Below are 17,119 nucleotides of genomic sequence, written 5' to 3'. Positions count from 1 at the left end.
AATGGCCTATTCAACAGGTTTTACTACGCACAGGATGCGAAGGGATCAAAACAAGTGGTATAATGCAATACAATGAAGGAGCTTGCAAGCTTTAAAACATCATATCATATTTTATAGACAGATAGACACAGTTGATCAGCCAAAACACAGAAATATAACAATGAGCTCATTAACAGTGAGGCATTGAACAGTTCTTGCACACTCTCAAGCAATCCTATGGAATATTTTACATTCTACGTCGAAAATTTTCAGTTTTTTTTTTTTCCTTCTCTGGTTACATAAGGGGCAATACAACTTATTTATAAAAAAATTATACAAGTCACTCAGGAATTAGGATACTGTGAACTAAGAGAAAACCGAATTATGGTTAAAAAGGGAAAATGAAAAGAAAGATGATGTACAATACGAATCTTCCTGGCTTGGAAAACTAGCGAAGCCATGACAAGAACATCCAGTTCACTCTGAAATGACAAACTGATTTTGGTTTTCGCTTATTTTATAGCAAGAGGACTGCAAATTGGGTATCTCTGACGTGGTGGACGCCTGGTCCTCTTTCCCCATCCTGTTAGGCTTCTTTCTTCAAGTCCTGTTTTCATTTGCTGAAACTGGTTCAAACAGTCTTCAGTCGTAGTGGGAGGAGCAGATCCCCCTGAACGCTTCCTTCCCCTACCAGTACTGCCCTTAGCATTATTCTTCTGTGTCAAACTTGACTGCCAACTTCCACCAATTTCTCTAATTAGGCCTTCTATCATCTGAAAATCCTCAGTCACCTCATTTCTCGACAAAGAAGTGAGATTGGGAAGTACATCTCTCTGAAAATCCTTCCGCTGCCTTCCTCGCCTTGCCTGTCCTCTCCGGGGTCGTTTTGAAAGTGGTTCTTCACTTTTTTCATTCTCCAGAACTTGTGGCGTATAATAATACTCCTCTGTTTTGGTCTCCGCCAAATTTAATGTCATGAACTCAAAAACATCAATCCCATCAGGTATTGAGTCTCCAAGGCATGCACCATTGGCTGCCTCAATATCATGCTCAGGATCACTCCAGCAAGAAGAAACTATCTCTGCAAACCAATGAAGGGAATCACTTGCTGATGTTTCTGATTGTTGACAACTGACATTCTCCTGAAGATTAGTCACACACGATGATGATATGGCAACCAGTGCCTCAGCTGCAGCAGAAACACTCAAGAGTCCTTGAGACTCTCTAATTTCTTCATCTTGCAAGTTAAAAGGTTTTGTAAGGTTGCTTTCAAGATATTCACAACCAGAAGTATCATTATTTCCCATTTCAATGGCCACTGGCATATCCAAATCTATCTTGGCAGTCCTTATATTGGTTCTCATAGAAGAGGGTGTTGATTGAACATCTTCTTCTACCCCTTCTTCCATAACACACAAATTCAAATCAATGTGCCTGACATCAGCATTCTGATTAACTGATCTCTTCTCTGCAACCAGACCCTCCAATAGACATTGTTGTTCACATTTGGGTGGCAAAGGACCATGAGTTATAACAGAGTTAACACCATCGATTGCTGAAGCAGGAAAACCCGGCTTTAAGGGGGAGTTCGGCAAAGGCAGATCTCTGGATACATTTCCAGAAATGGAGAACCCAAGAATCTTTGTACTGCTTGAAGAGCAACCATTACCGCTTTTCCGGTGCTTAGCATCGGCAGCACAAGTTGCTGAAAAGGAATCTTGGATTCGCATTGCAGTTTTCTCAATTGATTGCTGAGAGCAGTTTTGCAAGGAATTCAGATTCATTTGACCAGAAACTTCTTCTTTGATAGGTTTGGCATCACATGGTCTTGCGGCTGTTAACCAAGACAATCCTCCATTTGAGTTCTGCTTCACTGATCTGTTCATAGAAACAAAGCCAGATTGAGAAATTTCTTCATTCTGATAGTTGTCCACAGCAATTGCACCCATATTTAGATCTACTGCAGACTTTGACTCCATCATGCATGGTAAAAATTCGAAGCCAATTTTAGGACCATGTTGAGCTGATTGTTCAGAAGCAAAATTACTCTCACTGGTGCCATTTTGGTTGCAGAAGCCAACTGGTGCGCAGCAAACACGTGACTCCTTGGAATCAGATGGAGAGCCAAAGTGAAAGTCATTTTGGGATGATGCTTCAGCTCTCAAACTTGGAAGAGATCTTGAATTGCCATCAACAAGCAACTTGCCCCAAATAATGTCATGACCCTGCATCAAGGCCGTTGAACTAGAATTCAGTTGGCCATAGGTCCTAGAGCCAGGGTTTCCTAATAAATTCTGGTTCAAGTTACCAGAAAACTTTGTCCAAGTTGAACAAGAGAGTATCTCAGAATTGTCTGCCTCTAACTGAGAATGAACTGGCAGTGGATCAAGTGCATGTGACGCAGCAGCAGATGCACCAGTACTCTTTTCAGGTATATCTACACCGAAAATTTTCCGTTTAGTACATGTTTCTCTCTTATTCTGATCAGATAAAAGAAACATTGCAGAATGGGCCTTGGTAGTTTCAACTTGTACCGATCTACATGGGATATGCAAATCTTCAGAATGAAAACTTCCATTGCTTCTGGTTTGTCCTGAAAGTGTGTGCCATATCAAAGAGTCAAATGGAATTGAATAATGTTGCGACACTAATAATTAATCCTGCTTTTAAAGAAAAAAAAATCTTTTGCTGCTTTTGCATTAAGCACCAACTTATTAGCTTTGGGGATTGAGGAAAAGAGAAGTTAATGTAAAAGTTTTAGTTATAAAGGATTCAGTAAGTGGCCAAAAAAAAATTTAAAGGATATAGCTACTTGTAATAGCACAAAATTTGAACATCAAAAGATTCATAGCAACATAGATACATTACCGTTTTCAAATTTACTGGAGAACCATCCATTTTGCCTCCTTTCAGCCTCCAAATGCAGATTGTTAAGACTAATCCCTCTATCTCCTGCTTTGTTGCGGTCATGCGAAAATTCTGCACCCCAATGCTGGAAGCCTGTATGTGAGCGTGACAATGATGATAGATCCTTCCTTTGGACCTCCTGCTTGGAGCAGGTAATGTTACCAGGAATGCCAACACAAGCTGAAGTAGATGCTTCTTCAACCAAGATAGGTTCATTCAAATCGGTGAAACCACGAGTTTCCTTTAAATTTAAATTGAAACTGATGGCTGCATCATTACAACTATAATTGCTATCAAAGTGCATAGATAAATCCCCATCCCTCTTACAGGGAACCTCATAACTCCTTTTTAAGTGGTCAATTTCCACTCCTGACACTGCAGAAATTCCTTGCCCTCCCTCTTCTTCGTTAATACATTCCTCGGCTGGACATTCAAGGTCAAACAATCTGCTCTGAACCTTGCTGCAATGAGATTCCAAACTTTCACAGTTTTTTAATTTTAATCCATTTTGAGTCAAACCACAACCAGATTGGACAACATTCCCTTTCAAAGGACTAAACTGGGACTGGATGTTATGTGCACCAGACATGGATAGTCTAAAACAATTTAAGTCTGACAAATGAGATTCCGAAGCATGACACCTCTTTTGTTCATCTTCAGACATAAATCCAGATGAAAAAGGATTTGGCTGTGATGTAGCCACAGGAATCAAATGTTGGTTTCCTTCTTCACTATTGATTTCATTCATCATGTCCCTCTGTATTCTGTAAAGACGATGGAGTTCACGGAGCTGCAGAAACAAATGCATAGCATCAGAGAACTGCAATCCAAATCGACTTGTGCGGCGGCCATTAAAACATCATAATCCAACAAAGTTGATAGAGGGAATACCTGATGCCTGAATATAGAATCATGCTTCAAGATAGTCTGCCTCATTTGTTCCTTATCATATCCCATTGCCAGCCTCGTCAGAAATAAATCATTGAACTGCCCTGAGTTTCTGTTTTCATGATGTAAAGGCCAGCCAACGTTGCCAGTATTTCCATTTAGATTCCTCAAGGAATAGTATCCAGGAAGCTGCATGTTTGAATGTACTTCAGTTCCCATTCCTGCAAGCAATACAAAAGTGGCATTGAATTACTAGGCAGAATGCAATCTAAAAGAAATACTTTGTATATTAGCTGAGTATCACAGGAGTACTCAATGGTTCATGATCAGAACAACTGAAATAATCCTTGCATTATGCCTAAAACATACAATGATGCAGACAACTTTTTGTGATATGCATAATCTAGAGCCTCCTGTCCATCTTTGTACAACCATCCCCACATCACTAATTATAATCAACCTCACTATTCAAGAGTGATTAAACTAACAGAAAGAAATGGAAACCATCCCCAGCATCATAAACAAGTAATGAAGCAGTTCACTTCTGGGAACTGGAAAATTATATTGGTCTAAATTCTCCTTTCTGTGCAAATGTTCCAAAAAGGTCCTTTGATTAAGAAGTATATGGTGTGTTTGTATGCAAGAGAGAAATGTGTTACTCGGTTTAATTAGGAAATTCATAGAAGCAAACATCTTAACTGACTATTCACCAAGTATTATATTTGAGGTGTTTTGTCTTTTATGTCAAGCATTTCTGAAGTCAAATCATCAACTAAACGCCACAAACATAAATTAAAGCACTGTTGGTTTCCACAAACTATTGCCATACCTTTCCAAATGATGGCTAAATTTACACGCAATCTAAAATAGACAACTCATTATTGCATTGATAAGCAGGGAATGCATTTGGAACAAAACCCATAAAACCAAGGTGGGTGCAGATTCAGAAGTCAAAAGTCTATAGATATGGTCAATCTGGATGAAATCTGTGGTTTCAACCATCAAGATCCACACACACACAAAAAGATCACCAAATGGTACAAAAAAACGCTAGGCAAAAGCAGCAGAATGCAATGCTCAAATTAAAACTTTAAACATAACTCTACAAAATCAGGGAACAAAACGAGAAGATTTATTAGGTCATTCACTGGAAACCGAAATCAGTTCTGCTTGCTATCTGGAAAAACAGCGGGAGACGTTGCAACAGATAATTAAAGTAGATTTTTAATTGGACATTCAAATGCTCACACAAGGAATGACAAATGCAGCTATAAACCTATTCAGGCCAACAACAAAGCAATCAAGGAAAGGAAAACTAAATCCCCAAACCCATAATAAACATAATAACAGTTATATAGGAATAGAATCTACTATAGTAATGACTACCATGGCCAATACAAAAGAAGCGAGATGGATAAATCACCCAGATATATAGAAACTCAGACAGAGAGAAAGAACCATACAATCAAAGCACCAAAATATCCAACCTGCAAAAGGGAAGAAATAAACTCCAGATTATAATCAATTAACAGAATCAATCATCCACTCTGGAAATTAAAAAATAAAATAATAAATTACCTCATAATTATATTCTTTGCCACCCTACTTATCAGACTCTGCTGTATAAAGTCACCAAATTATCCAGAAAATGACAACCACCCAGAATCCAACATGATTCCTGACAATTCACTGTAGCAGAACAGGAAAAAAATACACAATAAAACCCAGAACAACCCATGATCTATATGAACCAAAACATGAAAACAAAGACCTTGTAAAGCCTAAATAAGGAATTGGGTATCTGAAAAAACCAGCCATTGAAGAACAAAAGAAAAAATAGAGAGAAAAGCTCAGATCATGGTCACCCCAGAAAAAAAAAATAAAGGAGGAAAATTCAGATCTGCTGGGCCAGTATCTGATGAGAGAAAATCGAGAGATCCCACATCCCAGATAAGAGATCTTCTCTAAATAACAAAAAAAAAAAGGGGAAAAAAATGTCTCTCTTAACAACAACAATGACTTCAAATTTGTCAACTTGTGGTCTCACTCATTATTCTATTATACTTAGCTTTGTTTTTCAATTAATGTAAACCTTTTTCTCATAACCTTTTTCTTTTCTGGGCCAATGAGGATGTGAAAGATATGCCCCTTCTTGAAATAAATAAATAAATAAATTATTATTATTATTATTATTTCACAATTTCTAGATTCTCTCCCACCCTCCATGCTTTTTGGGTACACATATTTTTAAGTAGTTTAAGAAAAATTCAGACACCTGGGTTTACTCAAACAACACCTCCCCAACAGTTTCCAAAACAGCTGACCCCACCATTGCTTTCACTTATAAAATCTTGTTTTCTGAAGACTCTGTCACACCCCCACGCGCAGTTTCAAACACATGAGACAACAACACTCTCAGACAAAGTACGACGTCTTTTATTTTCTAATACTAGGAACTAAAAGTTCTGTCACACGCGCAGCCACAACAAAAGAAAATTCCTTTTTTTTTTCCTTTTCTTCTTTTTTTTTTTTTTCTCTTTCTGGTTTGGGGTTTGAAAACTTTTCTAATTATTAAAATTTATTTGGATTATTGCGTTTGTTTGCTTATCTATGTTGGATTGGTTGGTTGGTTGGTTCCTAACTTATTTGATCATGATCTTCGGTCCTTTTGCAGCAACCAACTCTTTTATTCTGAGTGCTGTGACCAATCATGGAATGTTAATATTCATTAACAGATAAGCTTCGTGTCCTGTCCCATTGATGGGTTTATTGTTTTTGGAAGGATTACTACATGTTCCTCCCTTCTTCTTTTTCTTTTCCTTTCAGTTTTATTTTGGAGAATTTTTAAATTTATGTTATTAGAAAAAGTTGGAAATTAAAATTATGTGGACGCATCATGTGGTTTTGGATTATGTACCATGGATTTTAAAATTGAAAAAGCGACAAAAATGATTATGAAATAGGACTGTTTGTTTAATTTCAATTGAAATGAAGTGAAGAATAGCCAAAGCAAGAATGAGGTAAAAAGAGTGCACTTTGAGATGATCAATGATGAGACCCAATTTAGCTGCACATTGGAACAATTATTTGCTTTCTTTCAAATTAGTTTTATGGGTGTAAATCCAATATGCTTAGGAATCTTACCCAACCATTATTATTATTATTATTATTATTATTATTAGTAAAGTCATATAATTTTTTTGGTTAGGTCCAAAAATGATCACCTTCTATTCTATACCTTACTTCTTGATTAATCAATTAAAAAATTGAAGAGAATAAACGTGGCTACATATTTTGACACCACATTGATTAGTCCTCTGGCATCTTCAACTTGTGTATTAAATATATATTTCCAGTTATATTTGATTCCCCTATTGAAAAGCATTTGCCTCTCTCTCATATGAAATGAATCCTTTTGTCAGCTTTCCAACCCATCACCATTGATGAGGAAAGGCTAAAAATGGAATGATTAGTTGATGACAATATTCTTATTTGTTTACAACATAAATCGTAACAGTTATTATGCCTTGAATAAATTAAAATCCATGGGATTTCTACTGATACATGTTGTTACCTGAACTCAACAACCTTGGCAACAGTCAGAATTCCGCAAGTCATCTCAAGTTAGGTTTAGTCATAACGTGACTCTAATCAACTTCATTTCAACATGTACAAGGCTCTCTATGTGCAGTGCAGATGGCAACTATGTCGATACATGTTCTTATCCAATGACACTGTGCAGCAGCAGTCAACCCAGAAGCAGGTAAATTAAAGCAAACTTTGCAAATGAAAAAGAAGCACAACTTTTTTTTTTTTTTCATCTTTCCCTGTATTTCTCTCCTCTCACTACAGTTAAAAGAAACCTGGCAAGATCTTCAGGGTTACCTTCTTTTTGACCAATTTTGGACCATAACCAGATACAGTTTTCAGGCAAAACCTGCTCTAATTTGAAACAAAAGGGTTCAAAATCATCAACAAAAGCTACTTTAAAAAGCCTGTCTGTTTTGAATGGAATGATCTAAAAGCTAAGAGTGCCAAAAGAATGAACATGAATCCCCCAAAAAAAGGGTTGGAAAAAGTGTGATTGAAATGATTACCAAACATACTTGTCTTGCAGCTTGAATCTTCGAAATTGGATTGGGCACAAGGATTTTAAATGTGGTATTTTTCAGTGATGGGGTCCTAAGGACTTCCATTAAATGCTGCTACTCTGTATGCACCCTTTGTGCATAAATTGCTTGGTCCCATGATGTAAAATATCTACTTCCTCTTCTCATAGTTGGCAATAATTTAGGCCATCTACAAATTGAAATTATAGGTTTGTAGTTATGGTGTTTTGTTAGATCTGAATAAAATATTTGTATTTAATAGTCCATTCATCATATGATCTTGGCACGTCATAAATTTGATTGAATATGTTGAACCCTCAATCAATTTCCAAAACCCCCTATGTTTAACTTGCCCACCTAACTAATAAAGCTGACATTAAAAATTACAGCTATGTAGGCTGTAGGCTGGAGGCTGAAAGGACCATCTAAATATTTGCTACAATTTGTCAAATTGTTGTTTTGTTTGGTCAGTTTGTACATCATAATATAGAGTTATCATTGTATGTAAATGTTTTCAAGTTTGGGAATCCAAATTCTAGGTTAATGACATGGGCATGAATAAGGACGCTTGCCGTCCTGGACTGAGTAACGAGAAATATCTATATATACCATGATTATACAAGAAAATAAAGCATAATAGGTGATCAAGTCATTAAAGGTATGGGGTTGGGAAGGTGGAAGAGACCAGGCCAAATTTCCTGGAGCTATATGTGCAACAACCTTATTATAGCAATTGCATTTTGATTTCAAACAGGAAACATCTTTTGTTCAAATTTTGAATAGGTGGGGAAGAAAGCAGCATTGCATCTTCATATGCCCCACTTTTCTTTTTAACTGCATACTTTCTGTTTTAGCTCTGCAGCTAGACAAAAAAGGCAGTCTTAGTTTTGACCATATAATCTATTTCTGTTCACCATAAATCAACTCCAGAACATTGGCCAAAAAAGAAGCTAAAAGTTATATAATAGAGAGCATACTATACAACATGTAAGACTATGGATCAGATTCCATTACCATAGACCAGATCATGGTATAATTATTGCCTGAATACGCACATAACCTTGGATGAAGCAGTCCTACAATTTGTATGGCGTGTAACTTCACCAAACCTTTCTAGGACCCATAAGCCCAAGAATCTCTTCCCAAAGCCCAACACTTCCTACACTCCCAAGACCAATTACACTTGGGCTACAAGCTGCCACTGTCCAATAACCAGCCCTTATCTCCTCATTCAATTGCTCCTTCTCCCACCCACAATACCCATCGAAGAACCTTAAATCCCCTGCCCCGACCTCGTTTCTCTTGACCATCTCCGCTGCACATCCAACGCTCTCTTTCGTTCCGTAATACAACCCTTTCATAACCTCTTCAAACACCGCGCTGTTATCATTCCCCGTCGGGCTCACCAGGAACAACCCTTCTTCCAAAGGCCCGCCGAAGAACAATGGCCTATCCGAGAACGTCCCCACAACGTCCAGCACCGTCGATCTCATTTCTTTTATCGACATCAGCGACGGCCGGTTCAATATGATCCCGGATGGGCCTATGGGCCCAGTTGATAAGAGCAGGATCACCGTCCGTTCGAAAATGTGGACCCCATCCAGCTTCTCCTTGGCGATGAGCAGACAACCCTTTTCCGGTTCATGGATTATATGAGCCCATTTGTCACCAAGCGTAACTGGTGGATGATCAGGGTCGGCATATGCTGACGAGTCCTCGGGCCTTGATACTTTCTCCTCAGCCACTAATCTTGCTCTAAATGAACGCCAATCAGGATCAAGGATTGGTCTGCTGTCATCATCCAACGGTGAAGATGAACCGAGATGGCAGCCTATCAGTGAAAAAACTCATTAGATTATCCAAAAACAAGTTTAATAATCACAGAAGCATTGCTTTTCAGGCCCAAAATATTGTAAGTGGTATCAGTAGCAATGCTTATGATCAATAAATGTATCCTGCCGGTGTATGTGTGGGTTAAGACACTTCTCAAAATAAAATCAGACCACAAAATCAAACCCAATACAAGATTTATTCAGTTGATGTAATGTTGATATGGAAATTGAACAACTTACATGTTATACAAGTTGGGAAGGCAACTTTTCTACGGTGGGAAAGGTTGGCGTTTCTTTTTGGAAAGGAGAGTGCTTTAGCTTTGATTGAGGGCACAAGCTCAACGCTTTTAGTGAATGAATTTGACGAAAGACAGCAAGCTTCCATGCTTTGTCTTCTGTGCGTAGTTCCGTCAAATTCAAGTGAAGATCCTAAAGGATAAGAGAGCCAATACTGGGCAATTTATACTTGGAATGAGAGTATATATGCACCACAAGCTGAATTCATTCTCATCCCATTCCATCCAAGTTGGAGGCTTTGTCTTGCGCTTTACGAACAGCACAGCATTTGGACACTGAAGCCTAGACCTTCTTTTGTGGGAAGTAGTTAATGGACATTTTAACCCTTTCTGAGATGATGTGTCATGCTCATAGCCAGTTATTTGTTATCGAACCACTATCTCAGCAGACACTTTTTAATGATGTGTCATCCACTTAGCCTGTCACGTTTTTTAACATTTTCTGCTGCTCACCTTACTTTCAAATGCAATTTGGACAATTCAACAAGTTTGGTAGTGCATCCTCCGCTTGCCTACATAAAGGGGGGGATGCCAAGAGGGCAAAAAAGGGAAATGATATCTTCTTCTCAAGAGTGGATAGACTTCCTTGATAACCCACTAAACTAAACTTCTTGAAACAAAATATTGCAAAATTAGAAGTTAGTCAATTGAGCAGGGGAATATTCCTCAACTGAAAGAATATAAGTGCCTCCAACTTAAGCCAACTGCAAGTGCGAGTGCCATGTGTCTTTAATTTTGCTAAGCTCCAGCTCAGTGCCAACGTTTGTTCGGTTTGTAAAGAGGGGGTTAATAGATAGAGCTTTCTTGAAGTAGCATCTATATATTTATACATAACACTTGTTATCCTAGAAGTTGGCAATGCCTTTAGAATATTAGGAAAGTCACACTGGTGCTCATTCCACTGTTAATATTATCTTGTCATTTTCAAATCCAAAACTGAGATAATGGGTTTCTAGGCATCTACTTAGTTGCTCTGTTCTCCAAGATTGCTTCACATCAACAGCATCATCCCAATAACTGTCGCCTTTTTAATTAAAATAGGGGGCAGGTGGGAGCAATGGTCACCCATGGAATGAGATGAGGCACATTGATTGAGTCCCAATGCTATAAGCATTGGGTACTTGTATTTGCCAAAATAGTACAGATATATGAGATTTTCCTGTACAGTTGCTTTGCTTTTCCTTTCTATAGTGACAGGCAAAGCATGAATGTTCCTCTTTTCACCAAATAAAGAAGAGGCGAAGCAGCATTCAAGGCCCATAGAGGAAAAAGAAAATGTTAGACAAGCCGGGTGTCTGCTACAAAAATGTGATATCCTTCTTACCTTAACCTACTGGAATGACCTCATTCAGCTTAGCTTCTAAAGTAGACACGAACCTGCAGCACAAAAGTTCGTCACGGTGGATCTACTGCAGGCTCATATTTTCTGTTAAGCACCCTAGCTAAATTAGTTTGAAGCTGTTAGGGAGGATGGTGGTAGGGGGGAGGGGGGTGGGGGACTGCTCAAGGATAGTAGTAAGCATTTCCAAAAATGAACTTCCAACGCCCAAAAAATGCAAGTTTACAGCACATAAGCATTGTACCAGCAGTAGCATGAGCAATGACTAAGTGACACAAACAGGTGGGATAGATAAATGCTAAGAAAGATGAAGGAAACAGGTGGAGAAAGAAGAAGCCTATAGTTTCTTTTAATCAATCATCCAACCACAACAAGAAACACTCCCCACAAAACATATTGGCTCTTAACAATCAAGCAAATTTAACCAGTGTAGAGGATTCTTATGATAGAAAGAGAGGATATGTTGCAATGAGTGAATCAGAATACGCTAGAGGCGACAGCGAGAAAGACTGGAGTAGTTTTTGAAGCGTAAATGCTTTGGTGGCATATGGTGAGGGATAAGAAAAAGTGAAGGAAACGATGGATTACGATAAATGGGAATGACTGAATAGAAAGAATGTTTACAGGAGTCTTGAGAGAGCTTTCAAGATAATCTCTGCTAGATTTCTAATGTTTTCTTTTTGTTTCCTATAACTTCCAAGACTCTCATATTTTTACTAATCAGGAGCATCTTCTTAGAAGTAGTTGGAAGAATACGTTCAATAAACATGCTTGTCATAGAAGAGTAGTTAAAAGAACGGTTTATAAGATATTAAGAAAATAGCAATGTAGTTGAGTAGTTGGCGCAAGTTTTGGGTAATGAAATAGTAACACTTGACAGTGCGCCACGTATATTTTTAAGAAAAAAAAAAAGAAAAAATGGTAAAATACATGTACTTCAAAGAAAGTTTAAGACGAACTATCTCCATATTTGAGCTATCAAGCCAAACTCTCTAAAACATCCCAAATGTGAAGGTAACTCATGAACTCTACAGCTCGTTCTAAGTTACTTTCACTGCCCCAAACAAACAGTTGTTCAATGCTTCTTCCTAGGTGCTTCCGCACTTGGAACGCTCTTGGGATCTTTTGCGTTTAGAACACCCTTGGGCCCTTCCGTGCCGTTTTCATGCTTGGAACGTTCTTGGATGCTTCCGTGCTTGGAATACCCCTGGTGCTTCCGCGCTTGGAACGCCCATGGGGGCTTTTGCACTTGGAATATCCCTGAGCGCTTCCATACTTAAAACACCCTTGGGCGTTTCCTTGCTTGGAATACCCTTGGGTACTTCCGCGCTTGGAACAACTCTTGGGCATTTCCACGCTTAGAACGACCTTTGAGCGCTTTCGAGCTTAGAACACCCTTGGGCGCTTCTGCACTTAAAACACTCTTGGGCACTTTTGTGATTGTAATATCCCTGGACGCTTCCATGCTTGAAACACCCGCTTCCGAGCTCGAAATACCCTGGGTGCTTTCACGCTTGGAATGCCCTAGACGCTTTTGCACTTGGAATGACTCTAGATGTTTTTGTGCTTGGAACGCTTTTTGGCGCTTAGAATACCCTTGAACGCTTCTGCGCTTGAAACACCCTTAATGTAATTTTTTTCTATAATACAATACTACAAGAATAATAGTTAGCCAAAATTGGACATTTACAACCAATAACCTTATAAATTTGCAGCAACCTATAGGAGAAAGTCCTAACCAACAAAACAGATGCGTTAAAACTATTGAGAAAGAAAGTGAGTGGAAGTGGGAGAAAACAGAGTAATAAGGAAAGTAAGTCCATTTAACAACATGGGACAATAAAAGGAGAAATATCAACTAAAATGTTTTATCATCTATTTGAACAAATATGTAACACATTGGCATTAAAATAAGTTTAAGTTTACAGATAAAATCATATAAAAAATAAACCACTCGCTCCATAATCCACTCTACACCCATCGTCTTATGCTTTTCATATTCTCCCAGAGTCAATTACTTCTTTTCTTGGTCAGTTTGCAACTAAAGAAGTAGAGAAAAGAGCTTGACTCTCCCGAAATACAGGCTTTTTACAAGAGTGCCCCTACCTCTTTGAGTGATAACTTATAATATGCTTGCAAATTGTAATTAAACAATCTTGTAGCAGTGCAATCATCTAAATCACCACCTCACCAACTTCTATCGGTAAGGTTGTACCTTCGGGGTGTACAACTTGCTTAAGGTCCTCTCGCAACCTCTCAATCATTTGATATATTCCATCAAATTTTGGGTGTGATTTATCAAATACAGTGAAATCATGGACCTCATTGTCTATTTCAATAGAACTTGATCCTGATGGTTTTTGGACCCCTATGCTCTTCATTCGAAGCCTTACACTTGCAACATTGTCCCAATCCCCTGATGCAGCAAAAATATTTGCTAACATGGAATAATTTCCGGGATCTGAAGGATCCAATTTAAGAAGGTGATCAATCACCTTCTCTGCCAGTTTCACAGCATTATGCAATCGGCATGCAGCCAAAAGCGTACCCCAAATAATGGCATTTGGTTCAAAAGGCATGATTTGAACAAGTCTAAAAGCTTCATTTAAACGCCCTCCACGGCCTAAAAGGTCAACCATGCAACCATAATGCTCGATTTGGGGAACAATCCCATAATCCTTTTCCATCACATAGAAGTATTCAACACCCTCATCAATAAAGCCTGCATGGGTACAGGCACACAAGATACCAACAAAAGTAACTCTATCAGGCTGAAATCCTTCCTTCTTCAATCTGGAGAAAACTTGAAGTGCTTCCTTCCCATGCCCATGCATAGCAAACCCCTGCAGCATCGCATTCCAAGAAACCACATCCCTTTTTGGCATTCCATTGAAAACACTCCATGCCTTGTCCAGACTACCACACTTTGCATACATATCAACTAATGCATTACACACCGCAATGCTACATCTAAACCTAAGCCTCTCTATTGAATTATGCACTTTTACACCCACTGCTAACAAACCAGACTCAGCACAAGCAGCCAGAATACCAATAACAGTTCCATCATCCAACTCCAGTCCATCTTGCTCCATTCGATCATACAACTCAATAGCTTCCTTTGCTAACCCCTTTTCTGCATAGCCGGATATAATTATAGTCCAAGGAACCAATGTCTTAACTGGCATCCTATCAAACAAAACCCTAGCCATATCCATATCCCCAGCCTTACTATAACCTGAAACCATCGTTGACCAAGACACAACATTCCTCTGAGGTATCTTTTGAAACAATTCAAAAGCTTTCTCCATCTCTCCTGCTTTAACATAACCATCCAAAATTGTATTCCAACTAACCATATCTCTCTGAGGCATTTCATCAAACAACTTCCTAGCTTCCCTCAACTCCCCAACTTTCAATAGCCCCCCCATCATAGAATTCCAGGAAACAACATCTCTATCTTCCATTACCATAAACAACTTCAAAGCTGCTTTAATACCCAATTCTCCAAACTTTGAATAACTATCAATAAGAGCATTCGGTACAAAAATATCACTCAAAAAACCATTTTTTTCAATCTGGGTATGTATCATTTCCACCATTTTCAGATCAGTACAAGCCTTTAAAAGAAAAGTATACGTAAAATTGTCAGCCAAAATCCCATTCCATTGCATATCAAAGAAAAAAGAAAAGGCTTGGCTGGGCTGTGAATTTTGTACATAGGCTCTTATCAAATTGTTATACAAATGAACATTGGGGTCTTGAATTTGGTTAAAAACGTTAAGAGCTAAGGTTATTTGGCGGCAAAGAGAGAAAGCTGAAATTAACTTGGGAGCTATATAAAGGTCTTGGTGAAGATTTTGTCTGATTATTTGGGCTTGGAGTTGTTTAATGTGGCTTAAGTTAGTACATTTATGGAGGTCTTGGAGCTTTTGTTCAAAGAGCCTTCTCGTGGAGAACCATGATGGGGATTTAAAAGGGATAGACATGGGGTTTTGGAAGGGTTTAGGGAGAGGAAAATGGTGGGAATTTTGCATAGAAAATGAGGTTCTGCATTGGAGATTTTGATGAAGTAAAAAGGTTTGGCTTTTTGAACTCGTGCTCTTGAGAGTGGCTTTGCTAAAGTAGAAGAGCAAAAGAGTTAGAATGAAGAAAAAATTCTTGAAACTTGGAAGGGGGAAGAGATAAGGCATCTGTGTTTTCTCTGGCTAAGGTCTTCTTCATTTAACTGAGCTGTTGGGTTTATTTTTGCGGAATTGGTTCTTTAGATTTCTGCCCTGCTTGTCTTGCCTCAGTTTTCCTCGTATTGGGCCCCTTTCCCATGTGAGTAGGTGGTTTTTTTTATTCCGGAAAAAAAATCTGAACCTTATCTTTTAATTAAATAAATACCAACTAGTAAGTTAAATATTCGAATATATATAATTATTATTTGATTTAATATTTTATAATTTTTTTTTTTTGTTTTTTAGAGCTTGTTTGTGAGTCTGGATTTCGAAATCTTGAGTTAAGACTTTCGTTCAACTCATGGATAAATTTTGGATTTTGAATTCATGTTTACCTCATTTCATCAATTTTCAATTACAAAATACACAAGGAAAAAAAATTACAATATTTACACTTTTGAAACCAAAGTTGTCACAAATTTAATATTTCAATCAAGGCAAACTACTCAAGAAGTCCTTGTACTATAATGTTTTTTTTCAATTTAATCTCTTTATTAAAAAATTGATTAATTTAATCTATATATTATGGCATTGTATGCAATTGAGTTTTTATAATTAACTTAGTCCAAATTGGCCGTTAATTATATTAATGTTGAGGTAACACTGATGTGTCAAACAATTTTTTTTTTTTGAGAAAAATTCTCCACATTAATTTTTTCTATACCACGTTATAAGGACCAAGTTACACTAAATAGCAAAGTATATGAATTAAATTGAATAAAACTCTACACTATATAGACTTCTTAGATACTTTCACCATTTTTTTTGTTTCACATTATATATGGGAATGTTGACCCTTACTATAAGTTGAAATAGTGTATGAAGTGTATGGAAATCTTGAAACACTATAGTTGAATGCAATTTTTCCTTATGATATGAAACACTCTAGTTGAATGCAATTTTTACTAGTAATATAAAACCCTGCTATTTTTTGTTTCATTTTACCTCCCCTTTTATGATGCTTTCTTGAGTTGAAACTAATGCACCATCTAACAAATCAACAATCGATGAAGGCCTATGTGGTTGATGTTATTGTACTACTGTTATTTTGGTTATTGTTATTTTGTTGGAGCTGGTGAAAGATCTTGGGATAGATAAATGGATCTTACAATTCTTTTTTAACTAAAATTGATTATTTTGTAATCAAGAAATTAAACTAGATGTTACATTTTTTGAGTTAATTCTTAAAAATGGAGCAATGCAATGTAATTGATTTGTATTTGAACATGAATCAAATTGTTACCTTCTATGTTTTCTGGTACAAATGAGAAGTTAATACAATGCTGTCATTTCATGATATATTTTTTCTTGGATTGCATAAATAGATCAATAAAATAAAAAATAGCAGGGTTTCTTATTACAAGTAAAAATTGCATTCAATTACAATGTTTCAAGATTTTCATACGCTTAGATATATCGTTTCAGCCTATGGAGAGGACCAACATTCCCATATGTAATGTGAAATAAAAAATAGTAAAAATACCTAAGAAGTTCTTCTACTATAGAGTTTTGTTCAATTTAATCCTTATATTATATAATTTTGTAT

The 17,119-nt window shown here is 37.4% G+C and overlaps 3 protein-coding genes across 7 annotated transcripts; all 3 read right to left on the bottom strand.

Moving 5' to 3' along the window:
• Nucleotides 1-131: 131 nt before the first annotated feature.
• On the bottom strand, nt 132-5,859 carry LOC18601589 (uncharacterized). 5 transcript variants are annotated; one of them, XM_088805283.1, is made up of 5 exons: nt 5,353-5,859; nt 5,198-5,261; nt 3,778-3,995; nt 2,848-3,676; nt 132-2,572 (listed from the first exon to the last, which is right to left on the bottom strand). In XM_088805283.1, exons 3-5 carry the CDS (start codon nt 3,991-3,993, stop codon nt 492-494), a joined length of 3,126 nt encoding a protein of 1,041 aa, XP_088661409.1. In that variant the 5' UTR covers nt 3,994-3,995; nt 5,198-5,261; nt 5,353-5,859; the 3' UTR covers nt 132-491. The 5 variants fall into 5 exon arrangements, with proteins under 5 accessions (XP_088661409.1, XP_007032640.2, XP_017975317.1 ...); XM_007032578.3 differs by having other exon boundaries at nt 5,238-5,261; nt 5,353-5,858; XM_018119828.2 differs by lacking the exon at nt 5,198-5,261 and having other exon boundaries at nt 5,353-5,857.
• A 2,958-nt stretch (nt 5,860-8,817) lies between these two features.
• Nucleotides 8,818-10,280, bottom strand: LOC18601588 (PPR containing protein (DUF179)). The gene is made up of 2 exons (XM_007032576.3): nt 9,956-10,280; nt 8,818-9,714 (listed from the first exon to the last, which is right to left on the bottom strand). Exons 1-2 carry the CDS (start codon nt 10,098-10,100, stop codon nt 8,984-8,986), a joined length of 876 nt encoding a protein of 291 aa, XP_007032638.2. The 5' UTR covers nt 10,101-10,280; the 3' UTR covers nt 8,818-8,983.
• Nucleotides 10,281-13,200: 2,920 nt separating this feature from the next.
• LOC18601587 (Tetratricopeptide repeat (TPR)-like superfamily protein) lies at nt 13,201-15,627 on the bottom strand. Its single transcript, XM_007032575.3, has one exon. The coding sequence runs from the start codon at nt 15,541-15,543 to the stop codon at nt 13,525-13,527; it is 2,019 nt and encodes a 672-aa protein (XP_007032637.2). The 5' UTR covers nt 15,544-15,627; the 3' UTR covers nt 13,201-13,524.
• Between the last annotated feature and the right edge of the window lie 1,492 nt (nt 15,628-17,119).

This window comes from Theobroma cacao, chromosome 4, assembly GCF_053813885.1.
Source record: "Theobroma cacao isolate CCN51 chromosome 4, ASM5381388v1, whole genome shotgun sequence".
NCBI lineage: Eukaryota > Viridiplantae > Streptophyta > Magnoliopsida > Malvales > Malvaceae > Theobroma > Theobroma cacao.
The sequence above is the reverse complement of the archived record's forward strand: the minus strand, read 5'-3'. Positions and strand labels throughout refer to the sequence as shown.

What these genes read in the sequence shown, in the direction of transcription:
- LOC18601587 (XM_007032575.3), bottom strand. Translation starts at nt 15,543, where the DNA reads ATGCCTTATCTCTTCCCCCTTCCAAGTTTCAAGAATTTTTTCTTCATT.
- LOC18601589 (XM_088805283.1), bottom strand. Translation starts at nt 3,993, where the DNA reads ATGGGAACTGAAGTACATTCAAACATGCAGCTTCCTGGATACTATTCC. An exon ending in ATTCTATATTCAGGCATCAG is followed by an intron (nt 3,677 to 3,777) that starts GTATTCCCTCTA and finishes TTGTTTCTGCAG; the next exon opens with CTCCGTGAACTCCATCGTCT. An exon ending in CTCCAGTAAATTTGAAAACG is followed by an intron (nt 2,573 to 2,847) that starts GTAATGTATCTA and finishes ACACACTTTCAG; the next exon opens with GACAAACCAGAAGCAATGGA.
- LOC18601588 (XM_007032576.3), bottom strand. Translation starts at nt 10,100, where the DNA reads ATGGAAGCTTGCTGTCTTTCGTCAAATTCATTCACTAAAAGCGTTGAG. An exon ending in CTTCCCAACTTGTATAACAT is followed by an intron (nt 9,715 to 9,955) that starts GTAAGTTGTTCA and finishes TTTCACTGATAG; the next exon opens with GCTGCCATCTCGGTTCATCT.